At 40.4% G+C, this 16,031-nt stretch overlaps 1 protein-coding gene across 4 annotated transcripts in view; it reads left to right on the forward strand.

Annotated features, from left to right (window-relative positions):
• Positions 1-16,031, forward strand: part of EML1 (EMAP like 1) — a 200,070-nt gene that overhangs the window by 151,633 nt on the left and 32,406 nt on the right. For all 4 annotated transcript variants that reach the window (XM_073349634.1, XM_073349633.1, XM_073349636.1 and 1 more), the window contains exons 7-12: positions 4,846-4,995; positions 6,516-6,585; positions 7,958-8,068; positions 8,354-8,449; positions 9,082-9,216; positions 11,504-11,603. In XM_073349634.1, the coding sequence (XP_073205735.1) occupies positions 4,846-4,995; positions 6,516-6,585; positions 7,958-8,068; positions 8,354-8,449; positions 9,082-9,216; positions 11,504-11,603 (662 nt within the window). The remainder of the gene's footprint in view (positions 1-4,845; positions 4,996-6,515; positions 6,586-7,957; positions 8,069-8,353; positions 8,450-9,081; positions 9,217-11,503; positions 11,604-16,031) is intronic.

A 16,031-nucleotide genomic window follows, 5' to 3' on the forward strand; every position in this document is an offset into this window, starting at 1 on the left:
CTGACTGCTGATACCCTAGGCAGAAAAAGTGTGTGTATGCAAACAGTCTGCTCCTGAGCTCTTTTCCCCCCAGTTTATCACTAGATGTCAGGGGAGAGCTCATTTTGACCCTGCTTACATATGTTCGATGCAATAAAGAAGCAGGAGCCAGTGGAGAGATGTGAAGAGAGGGGTGATATGGTCAAGTAATAGGCTAGGAGATCCTTGCATCAGCATCGTGACTGGATACGATCAGGGCAAGATTGCATTTGTCAAGGCCAGAGAGAAGGATGTTGCAGTGATCTAGATACAAGATGATGAGAACCTGGACGAGAACGATTGCCTTGTCGGTAGTTAGGAAAGGCTGTATCTTAGAGATATTATGCAGAAAGAATTGGCAAGCTTTAGACGTAGCCTGGATGCAAGGACCTAGAGAAAGATCTGAGTCAAAGATGACACCCAGATTATGGGCCTGAATGACAGGGAGAATGGTGATGGAGGTAGGGTTTGTGGGAGACTAAGAGCACGGTTTTAGCCAGGTTGAACTTGATCTGACAACTAGACATCCATGAGGAGATATCAGAGAGACAGGCCAAGATTTTGGTTTGGACAGAAGGAAACAGGTCTGGAGTAAAGAGGTAGATCTGTGAGCTGTCATCATAGAGATGGGAGTTGAATTTGTGTTTGCAGATTGTAGGTGAGATTATCCAGAAAGGGAGAACAAAAGTGAAACAAATATGAAGTTCTGTAGAGTCCTACACAAAACTGGAGGGAGAATGAGGTGGATCCTCTGGAGGACATGCTGAAGGAGGGATTAAAGAGGAGGAGGAGGAAGACCAGGAAAGGACAGAGTTACAGAAGCCAAGGGGAGGACAAGATTTCACAAAGAAGAGGATGGTCAACTGTGTCAAAAGCAACGGATAGGTCAAATAGGACGAGGATGGAGTACTAGTTCTGACCTTAAGCTAGGAAAAGATCATTAGAGACTTCGGCAAGAGTTGATTCAGTGGAATGCAAGGGGTGGAAGCCAGACTGAAGAGGGTTTAGGATGGAACTGGAGGAGAGGACCTTCAGACAATGACTCAGAACAGCTTATTCTTATCTTAGAGATAACTGGAAGGAGTGGCAGTAGTAGAAGAAGCAGGGGTGGGGTTTTTTTTAAGATTGGAGAGACTAAAGCATGTGTGTATTGTGAACCAGAGGAAAGTGAGAGGTGAAGGAGAAGAGATGGGGAGGGTGAGAATGGGCATGAGGGAGCTCAGTTGATGGGATGCGGTCACTGAGGCAAGTAGCTGGGTTAGAGGAGGAGAGCAGATGAGGAAGCATCTGCAATTGTGATGGGAGAGAGTTGTAAGAGGGGAGGGAAGAAGATCACTTTGAATTTTGTTCAGTTTTGTCTTGGAAGAAATCAGTAAGCTATGTGGAGAAAGTAGTAGAGGCAGGAGGAGGGTTTGAGGAGTGACTGAAAGGTGTCAAAAAGGCAGCTGGGATTGAGGACCTGAGATTCAATTAAGTTAGCAAAAAGTTGTTTAACTAGGAAGATGGCAGAACTGAAAGAGGAGAAAACAAATTTGTAGGAGAGGAAGTCACCTTGTTCCTGAGATTTCTGCAGCGCGAGAACAGGAGCAAAGGAAGCAGGTGTTGGGGGTGAGCCAGGACTAGGGGTTGGCAGGTTCGACCTTGTGATGAAAGAGTGGGACAAAAGAGTCAAGGGTGGAGGACAGTGAAATATGGAGAGAATTAACAACCATATAAATGAAAGAAAGTGAAGAGAGGGCTGAGAGCAGACGAGAAGTCACAATGATGGATTGGAAGTTATGTAAATGCCAAGTGACAGGGCATGAGGGAGGGGGCTAATGGGTGATCTAAAAGAGACCAGGTGATGGTCAGAGGGGGGTGGGAATTCAACAACAGAGAAAGAGAGAGTGGTGCCCCTTTTTAATGAGATTTGAGCCATGGTGCAGATCAAATGAAGGGGTGTGGGTGAGGTAACACGCAGCTAAGGGGTTGGATGGGTCATCAACATGGAAGTTGAAGTCACAGAGGACGAGGGTGGGAGACTGTGAGGAGAAGAAAAGAAACAGCAAGGAGCTGAAATCAGAGAAGGCTGATGGGGAGGAGTTGGGTGGATGGTAAATGACAACATGAAGGGGTATGGAAAATTGGCTGCGGTGCTGCTCAAAAGAGAAGAGAGTGGGAAGTGCGGGGAGGAAAGAGGGTATTTTTTTCCAAATAGATAATTATTTTATATATAATAGTTATTTACTCAAGGATTTCCTCCATGTAAATAAAGTTATATGCCAAAATACTACTTAACTTCTTGACTTTCAAACCCTCTGACTTCTAACCTCTATGGGCTTGACTCTACAATGTATTGAAGTCTAAGGAAGTTTTGATATTGACTTCATTGGGAATAGGATCGGACTTTATACAGACAAATAGGAAGACTGAGCCAATAAAGTGGTGTCCTGTAATCCAATGATAAAGTTTTCATAAAAATAGGAAGCTTTTAGTTTTCCTCTTAATTACCAATAAGTTATCCTTAAGAGAGACAATTGCTATTTTCATTCACGTATGCTTCTTTATTACTGAACAGTTAGGAGACTGGTGGCCCTTAAAGACTAACAGATTTATTTGGGCATAAGCTTTCGTGGGTAAGGGATATTTTACCCATGAAAGCTTGTGCCCAAATAAATCTGTTAGTCTTTAAGGTGACACCGGACTCCTCATTGTTTTTGCGGATACAGACTAACATGGCTACCTCTCTGATACTTGTACAGTTAGGGTATCTCAAAAAACTTAACAGAGTATTGGTTGAAACTTTCAAATCTAGTAGCCTAAAATTGGGTTCCTGAATACATATTTAGGTGCTCAAATACAAGTGGCTGTATTTTCAGAAATGCTGAGCAATGACTCACTAGTCCTGTTGAAGTCAGTGGGAGGAGCAAGAGTTCAGCACCTTTGAAAAGTCAGGAAACCTTTATTTAATTGCCTAATTTTAGGCACCCAGGTTTGAAAATTTTGGCCTTACTTTCTGCATCATATCAACTCATGACTGAACAGCAGGGTCAAACCATCCTTGCCCATAATGAATGAAGGACAAAATATGTATTCATTTCTATATTATTTTTTTATTAAAAATCACTTCTAAACCACAGTAGATTTATACTGCACTGTATAAACATTATCTCTGCCTCAAAAAGCTTACAATCTAATTGTATGTACTAAAAGCCCTGGGGAAAAATAAAGCATTGTGTTTTATTAATATTGTATGTCAGTGGTTGTCAACCTTTTCCATAACACAACCCCTTTCTTCCATACTAGATGAACTGGGAATATCCTCCCATTTAGTCAGGACCTAGGTGAGCCCACACTCTCCCATATTAGCAGGGTCGCCATTTCCCAGATGCCTGTTTATTACATACTTGAGTAAGACAACTTAATTTGGCCAAATTGTGATCTCATTTACACAGGTTTAAACCTGTATTAACTCCAGTTATTTCACTGGACTTAGTTTGGTTTATCACTGGTGTGACTGGCATCAGGATCTGGCCCATTGCCTTTTCAATACTGTACCCGTTAATTGAAATGTATGATGCAATCATTTACCATCCAGATGGATATGAAACTGTAAATGACGAGGCTAATGAATCAATCACCCTGAACAAAGGATAAGGCAATCAATTCTAATATGATGCAGAGAGTGGTACTGGATAACCTACTAGAGTTCTCTTCCAGCCCAAATGATTCTTTCATAGAATCATAGAATATCAGGGTTGGAAGGGACCTCAGGAGGTCATCTAGTCCAATCCCCTGCTCAAAGCAGGACCAATCCCCAACTAAATCATCCCAGCCAGGCCTTTGTCAAGCCTGACCTTAAAAATATCTAAGGAAGGAGATTCTACCACCTCCCTTGGTAACGCATTCCAGTGTTTCACCACCCTCCTAGTGAAAAAGTTTTTCCTACTATCCAACCTAAACCTCCCCCACTGCAACCTAAGACCATTTACTCCTTGTTCTGTCATCAGCTACCACTGAGAACAGTCTAGATCCATCCTCTTTGGAACCCCCTTTCAGGTAGTTGAAAGCAGCTATCAAATCCCCCCTCATTCTTCTCTTCTGCAGACTAAACAATCCCAGTTCCCTCAGCCTCTCCTCATAAGTCATGCTTTCCAGCCCCTAATCATTTTTGTTGCCCTCCGCTGGACTCTTTCCAATTTTTCCACATCCTTCTTGTAGTGTGGGGCCCAAAACTGTACTCCAGATGAGGCCTCACCAATGTTGAATAGAGGGGAATGATCACGTCCCTCGATCTGCTGGCAATGCCCCTACATATACATCCCAAAATGCCATTGGTCTTCTTGGCAACAAGGGCACACTGTTGACTCATATCCAGCTTCTCGTCCACTGTAACCCCTAGGTCCTTTTCTGCAGAACTGCTGCCTAGCCATTCGGTCCCTAGTCTGTAGCGGTGCATGGGATTCTTCTGTCCTAAGTGCAAGACTCTGCACTTGTCCTTGTTGAACCTCATCAGATTTCTTTTGGCCCAATCCTCTAATTTGTCTAGGGCCTTCTGTATCCTATCCCTACCCTCCAGCGTATCTACCACTCCTCCCAGTTTAGTGAGGAATATAACCAATCAATTTAAATAATAAGTGTACTTGAAACAAAGCAGGTAGTTTGCACAAATGTCAAAGGATAGTAAAAACACCAGGAATTGCCATGAAAGTATATTGCCTGCACTGCAAGTTTTCAGGGATTTGGTATATTTTCACTGTACAGAAGGGGCTACAATATGTTATTTTCCATGTGTCAGTCTCTTAATTCATAAGAAGTAGTGTTATTTCTTCTTAACAAGAATGCTAGCTATGGGTATAGGGGTCGGGACTGTCGCAGTAACCTATACCTACTTCCAACGGGTGAAACTGTGTATTTCATTGCATCAGTAGTTGTGTTATACAATGTTGAAGAACAACTTCAGAGACATTACACTGGTCACAATGATGATGTGAAGTGGTAAGTCTCCAAAACATTCTTATTTTTTATAGAAATGGGGTTCTGGGAAATGCTAATGTTCCTTTAAAAAAAATTAATTAATGTTCTTTCCTCTCTGAAAAGAGAATTCTCGTAATTTAACCTCTAAATCTTCATGTGTTAGGTGTTTGTTATCTAAGAGCCTGCCTATTCTCTTGGCTCATCTGATAACTCTGCATTTTCTTCCAGAAGATCTACTTCTATAAACATTAGTTTATAGAAGTCCATCTATCACCATAGTATTTATGTGCTTTTTATTCTAGGTCTGAACAAAGTGCTGGCACAGAGTGGTTATAAAGTGCAGTTTCAGTTTCCTGTGTTTGGTTCCCATAACTAGTCTCTCTTTACATACTTAGAGAAGGCGGAAAATCTAGATGTTTGAGTTTGGTGTTAGACCTGCTTACCTTCAGGTTCTGTGGTCTATTTGTCTATATTCCCCTCCCTTATGTCTTTGTTGTTAAGATAATTTGGTCATGACCTTTGTTTATTCTTAAGGCTCCTCTTGGCATTTATACAGTCATGCTGAAAAGTGTTTCTAGCTTTCTTTATCTACATTTCTCTACGTTAAGCATTATGAAACACCTGTTTGCATCTATAAGATGCTAACAATAGTACTGATAATGGAATCTGGTTGCAACCTTAACTATATAGGGCCATGAACATGCTCCATAAAATGAATTCATCGCATAGCCTCGTGGTTTTACTGTGAGATTTTTAACTTGGATTTTGATTAACTGTTCTATCTCATCTGTCTTTTTCAAACTCTCCTGCTCCTTTGATTTTTTCAAAGCATTCAGGGTTTTAGAGAGTGGGTAATATTCTGTATTGAAAGTAGAGTGAATTCCTTATCCCCTAGCTGTCAAAGTTCATTTTGCTTGGCATTCTGTCTCCAGGACTAAATGAGAAGCAGCTGCAATGAAAGAAGAATTAAATTATTTGCAGTATTGCTTGCTCTCATCTTAAACAATACATTGACAATTTTCTCTTGGGTACAGTGGTAATTGCTGAGTACATTTTGTTTATCCGAACAGCTGATTCTATGGGTCAAATGGTTTAATTTCTTAGTTCTGGAATTCTATTTCTGAGACTTACATTCACTGACCTAAAATTTGTTCCCTTGTAGAATTTTGAAGCGGATAACAATAGTATTTTTCCAGAGCAAGGGGAAGGATAATCAAAGCCTAAACTCGATAAAAAGAACTGAGTAGTACTGTACTGTATATTAAGATACTGGAAGGGCACAAACAAATCACTCCCTGGTTCTAGTGTCTGAGTTGTAGTGACAGAAGAGTTTGGGGAATAAAAAGTCATGAAAGTAGTTTTGTCTCTATTTTGGGGATACATTTTTTAGATGATACATTCCTATTATGCATTTATATAACTGAAGTAATAAAACTAACTCCATAGACTCTTGTTTTAGTCTGCATGGAATTTGGCATTTGTATGTTACAATATATCATCAATGCTTTAAACATGAAGGTTGACAACTTTTTCTTTTCCAGCCTAGCTGTCCATCCTGACCGGATCACCATAGCAACAGGTCAGGTTGCAGGTACCTCTAAGGATGGAAAAGTGAGCAAACCTTTTGTTTACAGTAACATATTCATATTTCACAAGAGTGTATTTATTCTAGACACATTACTGTATTGTAGTTAGTGGTATGTTACCTCTGTGCAGTAGTTAAATCACCCTTAAATTTTAAAAATTAAAAATGCAAAGCATTATACTCTTAATTTAACAGAAGCTAATTGAATGATGCCAGGGTAGCCAATGGAATTGTCACGTTCCATCAGCTAGTTCCATTTCTTGATGCTGTCTGTCTGTCTCTGACTCTCCAGCTCCATTCCTTACAGAGACCATGAGGAGGTTTGGAGGTGGGCTCCAGACGAGAGATGGGACCAGGAGATCCAAACTTTTGATAGCTGTGTTTGTCTTGTTTTTAAAAATAATCCACACTGTTATTTGAAAGAAGCTGAATTTTCTTTAAGAGATAGTTTTATTACTTAATGATCAATAAGAGATCAAGAGTAATAATTGGGCCTGACACAGCATTAAAATGTCAATTGACTTAAAAGTTTTATACACACACACACACACAAACACACACACACACACATATACATTTTAGAATTTGGCCTTCATTTATTAGTCTATTGTATAGGTAGAATAAATTCCATGCAGTTCTTCCTACTTGCTTTGAGGTAATATTTTTAATCAACACATATTTACAGGGACTGCCCTCTAGTGGATTTAAGAAGCATTTAAGTCTCCATCATATTGAGCCATGTGCTCTATTATCTTTGTATTACTGTAAGTGATTGTTAGGAGAGAACTTTAAACATGTACATTGGACATGCAAATAATTTTAATTATTCATATATTGAATTGATTTTAAGCTAAACAAAGATGGTTTTGACCAATGTTATAAAAAGGGAGACTAATAATAAAGTCCTTTTCTATGGCCAACTTTCCACTGTAGTTGAAAGTAATTACGAAGTTGTTTACACACATAACTGATTTTCTTGTTTTTGCTTATTGTTCATTGGTCATTTGATACCAGCTAGAAACAGTATAATGTTTGCTGCCGTTAAGACTCTGTGACCTTGGAGCAGGACTTGGAATGGGCTAATTGTAGATCTGATCTTGCAAGTGGGAGGTGTTAAGGTGCTTAACACCTCCCACTTAGCACTGGACACCTGGGATTTGAGGATGCTCTTTGCCGTGCCGCATTAATCCCAATGACTAGGCATATGTCTGGATATTACTGGGTCATTTGCTAGCCCATCTGTCATTATACAGCAGAAGAACTATATTGGTGTTACCAGCAATAATGATATTAAATGTTGCTAACATGGGTTTTCACGTATTTTAAAATTTTAAGAAATGCTGATACTCTTTCCCAACATTTTTTTTCAGTTGTTGTTTCTGTTTTAATTTTTTACAGCAATTACCACCCCATGTACGTGTTTGGGACTCTGTTACTTTGAATACACTGCATATCATTGGGATGGGCTTTTTTGACCGTGCTGTCACCTGCATTGCTTTTTCTAAGTCTGTAAGTAAATGCATGCATAAAGTGTTTGTGTTCTGTGTGTATAGTTAAATTATTTAAAGTTTCATATACACAGCATTCTGAAATAATTGAGGGCTAAATCTTGTACTACTCAAGCAAAACTCCACAGTTTACTTCAATCTGTAGGATTTGGATCTAAAGATTTTAATTGGAAGTAGAATAACATTTTTCACTTTCAGTTAGGCAGTAGTGTTTAATGACTTATCGATTTGTACCTACCCATTTCTGAATTCTTTTATAAATGACTTTTTAAATGTTTTGCTTCAGAATGGAGGAAGTAACCTTTGTTCGGTGGATGATTCAAATGACCATGTGCTTTCTGTATGGGACTGGCAGAAGGAAGAGAGGCTGGCAGATGTCAAGGTGTTGCAATAAGATATTTTGTGCAGTAAAATGCTTGCTTGTATGTAGATTTGAATTTTTGTCATGAAATGTCTTTCTGTACCTTTTAATTCTTATTAGTGCTTTCATTTATAAAGGACAAAGAATATAAAGTATACCTATCTGAAATATTTCTTCTCATGGTTAAAAATAATGTGGGGGGCTTTTGGGAGCGACGGGAGGAAAGGGGTCTTGTTTTTTGCTTTGCTGTCATAATCATGTTAGAGTTTATTAGGAAATTTTAAAAAGCAAGTGTAGGGATGTATTAGAGGGCATATAGAAAAATGCTGTAAACACATTTTAATTTGAGGGCTTCCTCTTAAGACTATCAGAAACAGTTTTGAAGACATGCGTCAACTTACAATACTAACAGAATTAGAAAATGTTTTCACTTCAGCTCTTTCCTTCAAGAAATTTTATCCAAAGTGCTTGTTATATCAGTCTGTTGTTACTTAAATTAAAAAAATGAGTAAAAACTTTTCAATCCAAATATGGTACATAATTACGTATCATAAGTTGACTAATTTGTTTAACAAGAAAACACTTGTAAATTAATCATTTTGTTTTATCTGTATATTAAATTTTGATACATTGTTTCTTTCTTTCTTATCAAGTGTTCTAATGAGGCGGTATTTGCAGCAGATTTTCATCCTACAGACACAAATATAATAGTTACTTGTGGAAAATCACACCTTTACTTTTGGACATTAGACGGGAACTCCCTTATTAAAAAGCAAGGATTATTTGAGGTAAAGTAGTGTATGCTCTTAACTTTTTCTTTTACAGCAATGCTATATGCATACAGCAATAAAGTTTATTTAAGGCTGAAATGAATCAAAACAACATGGTAATTAAACCTGCTATTTTATCATATTGTATTTTGTACAGCATTTGTAGTATATTAGTACATTAGCATAGCATGTGGCAATCATAGGCGGTTATCACTACAGTGAAGGTCAAAATCTGGTTTCCATTCTACCTTCTATGTTCTTGTTTTTACTTTCTCTTAATTTTCTCAAATTCCTTTTGGGTTGAAAGTTTCCATGTTTGGCCATAGCCCAAAGGTAAGATTATTTTTTTTTTCCCCCAAGGGTAATTTGAGAAATTGAGTTGCACATTTATGTGAACATGAATTTTCTTTCCCATATGTTCTTTTCAGATCTAAAGTTCTGCACATACATATTTCAAAAAGAGACAAAGCTAGAAATTCCACTCAGTCTATTTTGTAAATATCATTTTTACTTTAAAGTCTTGCTTTTTAAAAAGTAGGTCTGAACTCCACTTTCACTTTTGCAGTTCTGTTTGCATGCATAGGTACTACAGTTGCAAGCACAAATAAAATGTTTCTGCAATGGGAGGTTTCAGAGTAGCAGCCGTGTTAGTCTGTGTCCGCAAAAAGAAAAGGAGGACTAGTGGCACCTTAGAGACTAACCAATTTATTTGAGCATAAGCTTTCACTTTTGCATCCAATGAAGTGAGCTGTAGCTCACGAAAGCTTATGCTCAAATAAATTGGTTAGTCTCTAAGGTGCCACTAGCACTCCTTTTCTTTTTGTTTCTGCAATGTGTACAGATGGCTACTACGGTGTCTAGTTAACCATTGGTTGTTTAAATGATCTCACTTGCATGTGCAGTCAAAGTAACTGCATTGAGAAATGTCAGCATGCATAATGTGTAACGTGTGTAATGGGGATGGATTATTAAAATTGTATTATGTTTAACTGTATTACATTCCCCTTTTTTCTGCACTTCAGCTTAACTCCTTGATGAAGCACAGGCCAGAGTTCTCTGTTTTCAGGACTTTTCAGAAAGCGTTACAGAGTTAAATCTCAGGGCTGAGCATAAAGGGGCATACAAATGTTTAGCATATCTGACACATAAATACCTTGCAATGCCAGCTTCAGCAGTGCCATGTGAACACCTGTTCTCACTTTCAGGTGACGTAAATAAGAAGTGGGCTGCATTATCTCCTGTAAATGTAAAGCACTTGTTTTGTCTTAGTGATTGGCTGAAAAAGAAGTAGGACTGAGTGGACTTGTAGGCTCTGAAGTTTTACTTTTTTTTTTTTTTGAGTGCGGTTATTTAAAAAAAATTCTACATTTCATTAGAAAGAGATTGCCCTACAGTACTGGTAAGAGAAATTGAAAATTACTGTTTCTTTTATTTCTCTTTCTTACAGTGCAGATATTTGTAATAAAAAATAATATAAAGTCAGCGGTGTACACTTTGTATTCAGTGTTGTTGATTAACAGTGCAATTAAAACTGCGATTAATCATAGCTTTTTTTAATCTTGTGAATAACTAAACTTTTTTAACCGTTTGAGAACCTTACATTAAGTAAGTTTACTTGAGTAATTTTCTTTAACTTGGCTTGCTCAAGGAGACAGATTTTAAAAAATAGAAACCAACTGGAACACATATAGCCCACATGCTTTATACTGCAGCATTTGAAATTTTTTTTAGCCCAAAGAAAGGGAGAGAAGCAGTGGAGAGGCGACATGGATTTTTTTTACTGAATATGCTATGTTTTGTGCACAGGTCCAGAGAAACTTAGCTAGAGGGCACAGAAACATCCAAAAGTAGGGCATGGCAGTTACTAAGTATGCTCAGTAGCTGTTTGTGAAGCTGTATAAGAAGTTTTAATTTAGGGCAAGTTATAAACATTTTAAAGTTGGAGCTCTTAAATATGTGCCTTGACATTTTCTGTTTTTATTTTTAAATGCATTTTTAAGGATAGCCTCAGTTAAGCAGAGAAAGTATTACAGATGCATTTGTTACCTCCAGAACAAATATACCTAGAGCATCTAAGCCTCACAGAACTTCCTTATTGTTCTTCAAAGAAATCTCAAGTGTTTCTGACAGTGTTTGCAGAACTTAATTTCTGAAAGCGATAGTAGCTCCTGATCTTTTTTCAGATGAATAAAAAGAAAATATTACAGTATTAATGTTAGGACTAAGTCTAAATTGAATTAAATATATACAGCTAAAAGGAATGGATTGTGTGTTGCTGTAAATGTACTAATTCTCTACCATACAGAAACAAGAGAAGCCAAAGTTTGTCCTGTGTGTGACCTTTTCTGAAAATGGTGATACAATTACAGGAGACTCAAGTGGAAACATCTTAGTCTGGGGGAAAGGTAAGACCACACAGATTATAACAGTGCATTGTATACTGCATTGAAATAGGACAATTGTTTATTTTCCTTTGAGTGATTGTGCACGTATACGTTCCATTGTAGGTGTATGTGTGCCCAGTGCATTCGAGTCAGATAATTTTGACAGCAGTACCACTAGGCAGCACATGCGACCTTGCCCTCCTTGTGGTTAGAGCCAAGGGCATAAAAGAGGTGTGACCGCTGCCCCCTTTTCAGTTCCTTCTTATGACAAGAATTGGATCTCTCCATCACTCTTGAGCCTCGGTTAGCCAGCTTAGAAAGAGAATTTCTCCCTTTGTATATAATTATAATTCATTTAGTATCATTATAGTTTAGTAGGCAATTAGCTGACAGTGATTTTAGGGATTTTTGCAATGCAGAAATCCCCTGGATTTAAACAATGTGCCACATGCAGGGCTGTTATCCCTGTCACTGATAAACTTAAAGCTGCCTAATTTGTTAGGGAATTTGTCCTCCACATGTCTCGCCTAATCAGTTCCCTGTTCTCCATGAGATTTCTGTCTGAAGGTTCATCTCCTCTACAAGGTGATGTGTCCCTCTTCAGAGCCTGACCCTGACCACAAGGAAGTAGAGAGGTCCTCCCCTTGGAGTGCGCCTCTGGCTGCCACAGCTCCAAAGCTTAGATCTTCCTGTCTTGCGGCTTCATCAAAGCTTTCTGAGGCTGATAGGCCACACTCCTAATGTCACAAAAAGTCCTGTGGAGCCAAGGTGTCGGCACAAGCACCAACACTCATTAGTGCCATCTGAGGCGGAATTATTGACTCCAGCAGGGCCGCTGGGACTGGTGCCATCTCTGTTACCAGAGAGATCTTCAACCCTGGCACTGTCGGATCCAGTACTAGCTCCCGTGGCTGCAAACTTACTTCTTTTGTTGGTGCTGTCAACGCTGCAGCCTTTCATGTGGCAAGAGACTTACTGTACCTCCTTTTGCTGTTCTCACCTCTGCTGCATCAGCCAACTCTGCCTGCACCTACTTCAGCTCTGACTGCTCCTACCTCTCAGTTCCATCAGCTCTTCCAGCACCTGCCACGACAGCTTCTGCATCTTCAGTCCAGTACACATCAGCACTGTCGACATCGACTCATCTTTCAACATTCTGTTCACCTTGTCTGCCTCCTCCGGCACTGTTGGATATTTCTTAAATGTCCGTATTTTGGGGGCAACATCATGTATTTCCAGGGGGTGTTGGAGATCTGGGCATAAGACTGACTAAGGAGAGTTATATTTCCTCCTTGTTGGACTCTGACCATGATAGACCTTTACTTCTGTCTGACCATGATAGACCTTTATTTCTTTCAGATCTCCATGCAGGTCTTATTCTAGGGATGCACGGCCCAGGGATTAAGATCACTACACTTATAAAGATGTCCAAGTATGGTGCCCTCCACCATGAGCACTACAAAAACTTGGGCCTTGTGGACTTCTCTAAGGCTCTCTGGATCTCCACCAACTACACAATCCAGGAGGAGTCACCTTCTCCAGCTCTTGTAGCTACTTGTGAAGCTCGATGAAATCACAAGGTCACCCCTTGACAGAATCCACAGACCAAGAGGTATCAACGGAGGAACCCCTGCATATTCCTCCTTGCATTTCTTCCTTTCTTCAAGGTCTTTCAAGACCTCATGAGGAGAGTGGCTGCTTCTTTAGGAGTGCAGGCAGAACTTGTGCAAAATAGCTTGCACAACCTGTTAAATATCCTGCAGACTCCAATCCCCCCAGGAAGAGTTGTCCTTCCCATTAACCAATCCCTACTGGAACCAAGCCCTTTGGCAGACACCAGCTTCAATTTGTGGGTGGATAGATGATATCAGGTTCCCCAGCAAGAATATGATTATTTTTTCATTCACCCTACAACAAGTTATAACAAGATTCCTTAGTTATTACTGTGGCAAATGAACTATTGAGGCAGTCACTCCCCAAGGCTACCCCAAAGACAGTTTGAGAGATTGGATTTACATGGTTGAAAGGCTGTACCACTGTGCATCTTCAAATGAGAATCCCAAATTATCAAGCTTTATTGGCCAAGTATTCCTTTATTATTTGGTCTGCAATTTCTAAATATGCAAACAAGTTACCAGGGGATTATAAAGAGCAATTCTTAAAAACCTCCAGTGACAGGGATTTGACCATCTCCCTTGGAAGCATGTTCCAGTGCTTAACTGTCCTTATAGTTGGAAAGTTTTTTCCTAATAGCTAACTTAAATTTCCTTTGCTGCAGATTAAACTGATTACTTTTTGTCCTACCTTCAGTGGACATGGAGAACAATTGATGACTGTTCTCTTTATGACAGCTCTCAATATATTTGAAGACCGTTTTGAAGACAGCTCTTAATATATTTGAAGGGCTGTGTATGTTCTGCCCCCTCAATCCCATGCCCCAGTCTTCTTTTCTCAAGACTAAACATGCCAAGATTTTTCTAACCTTTCCTCATAGGTCAGGTTTACCAAACCTATTATAACTTTTGTAGGGCTATTCTGGACTTTCTCGAGTTTATCCACATCTTTCCTAAAGTGTGCCGCCCAGAACTGGACACTGTGCTCCAGCTGTGGCCTTATTAGTGCCAAATAGAGCGGGACAGTTACCTCCCATGTCTCACAGATGACATTCTTGTTAATACACCTCAGAATATTATTAACCTTTTTTGCAGTTGCAACAGATAGTTGACTCTTATTCAATTTGTGACCCACTATAACCCCCAGATCCTTTTCCGCAGTACTACTGCTTAGCCACTTATTCTCCATTTTGTATTCGTATATTTGATTTTTTCCTCTGAAGTATAGTACTTTGCCCTTGTCTTTATTGCATTTCATCTTGTTGATTCAGACCAATTCTCCAATTTGTCAAGGTCATTTTGAATTCTAATCCTGTCCTCCAAAGTGCTTGCAACCCCTCTCAGCTAAATGTCATCACAGATTTTATAAGCATACGCAGCACTCCATTGTCCAAGTCATTTAAGCAAATATTGAATAGTATCGAATTCAGGACAGATCTCTGTGGGACCCACTAGATACATTCTCTCAGTTTTACAGTGAACCATTAATAATTACTAAGGCTACGTTTTAGTCACAGGTATTTTTAGTAAACGCCATGGACAGGTCACGGGCCATAAACAAAAATTCACGGGCCTGTCCATGACTTTTACTAAAAATACCCACTGTGACTAAAATTTGGGCAGGAGGGCTGCGGGTGCTCTGGGGGGGCCGGGCCGGGGCCACCGCAGGTGCTGGTGGGGGGCAGGCCACCGTATGCAGCGTGGGACCCCACTGATGCTAGGGTAAGGAGGGTTGGCGGGGCTGTCAGGTGCTTCCTATCTGGCTCCGAGTCCCTGCAGTTCCTAGGCGGTGGAGGGTTCCAGGGCAGGGGCTCCACTGCTCCCACCACAAGCACCAGCTGCTGAAGCTCCCATTGGCCAGGAACCACAGCCAATAGGAGCTGCAGGGGCAGGGCCTGTAGGGGCGGGCAGTGTGCGGGACAGAGACCTCCCCGGCCCCTCCGCCACCTAGGAGCTGCCAGGGGACCTTGCCAGTGGGAGCTGGGGAGTTCCCCACCCCAAGGTGAGTGCCCCCCCCTGCATTCTCCAACCCCCTGCCCCTAACCCTGAGCCCCATCCCACACACCCAAACTGCTGCTGCTGCAGAAGTCACAGAAAGTCACAGAATCCGTGACTTTCCATGACCTCTGTGACACACTCGCAACCTTAATAATTACTCTTTGAGTATGGTCTTGCAATCAGTTATGCACCAAAATTATAGTAATTTCATCTAGATCACATTTCCGTAGTTTTGTTATGAGAAGGTCATGTGGGATTATGTCAAGGGCCTTACTAAAATCAAAAAATATCATGTCTATGGCTTCAATCCATTCTACAGTTGCCCTGTCAAAGAAGTAAATTAGATTAGTTTAGCATGATTTTCTTCTTGGCAATCCATGTTGGTTATTACATATTAACCTGTTATACTCTAGGTCAGGGGTTCTCAACCATTTTCCTTCCGAGGCCCCCTGCAACATGCTATAAAAACTTCACAGCCCAGTGGGGAAGGGAGGGACTCCAGACTCTGGGCCAAGTTGGGGGGCCCTCAGACATAGGTATAGTTTGACTTCTATTTAGGGGGAATGGGGACCGATGGGGCTCGGGCCAGCTCTGCATGGCGGGATCCAGGGAGGGAACTTCACCTTTACCCTCTGACTCATCTCAGCAAGCCACCCAGCCTGTCTTGGTTGTGGGGGAGGGCAATCAAAAATTATAACTCATCCTGAGGGAAGAGGGGACTCAGCTCAAAAAGTTTGAAAACCACTCACGGTGCAGGGATGGGGTAGCTAGGGACTGTGCAGGCATGGGGGTAGCTCAGAGTGCAGGGAGAGCTGTAGCCAGGGACTGTGTGAGGGCA

This window comes from Lepidochelys kempii, chromosome 6, assembly GCF_965140265.1.
Source record: "Lepidochelys kempii isolate rLepKem1 chromosome 6, rLepKem1.hap2, whole genome shotgun sequence".
Classification (NCBI taxonomy): domain Eukaryota; kingdom Metazoa; phylum Chordata; order Testudines; family Cheloniidae; genus Lepidochelys; species Lepidochelys kempii.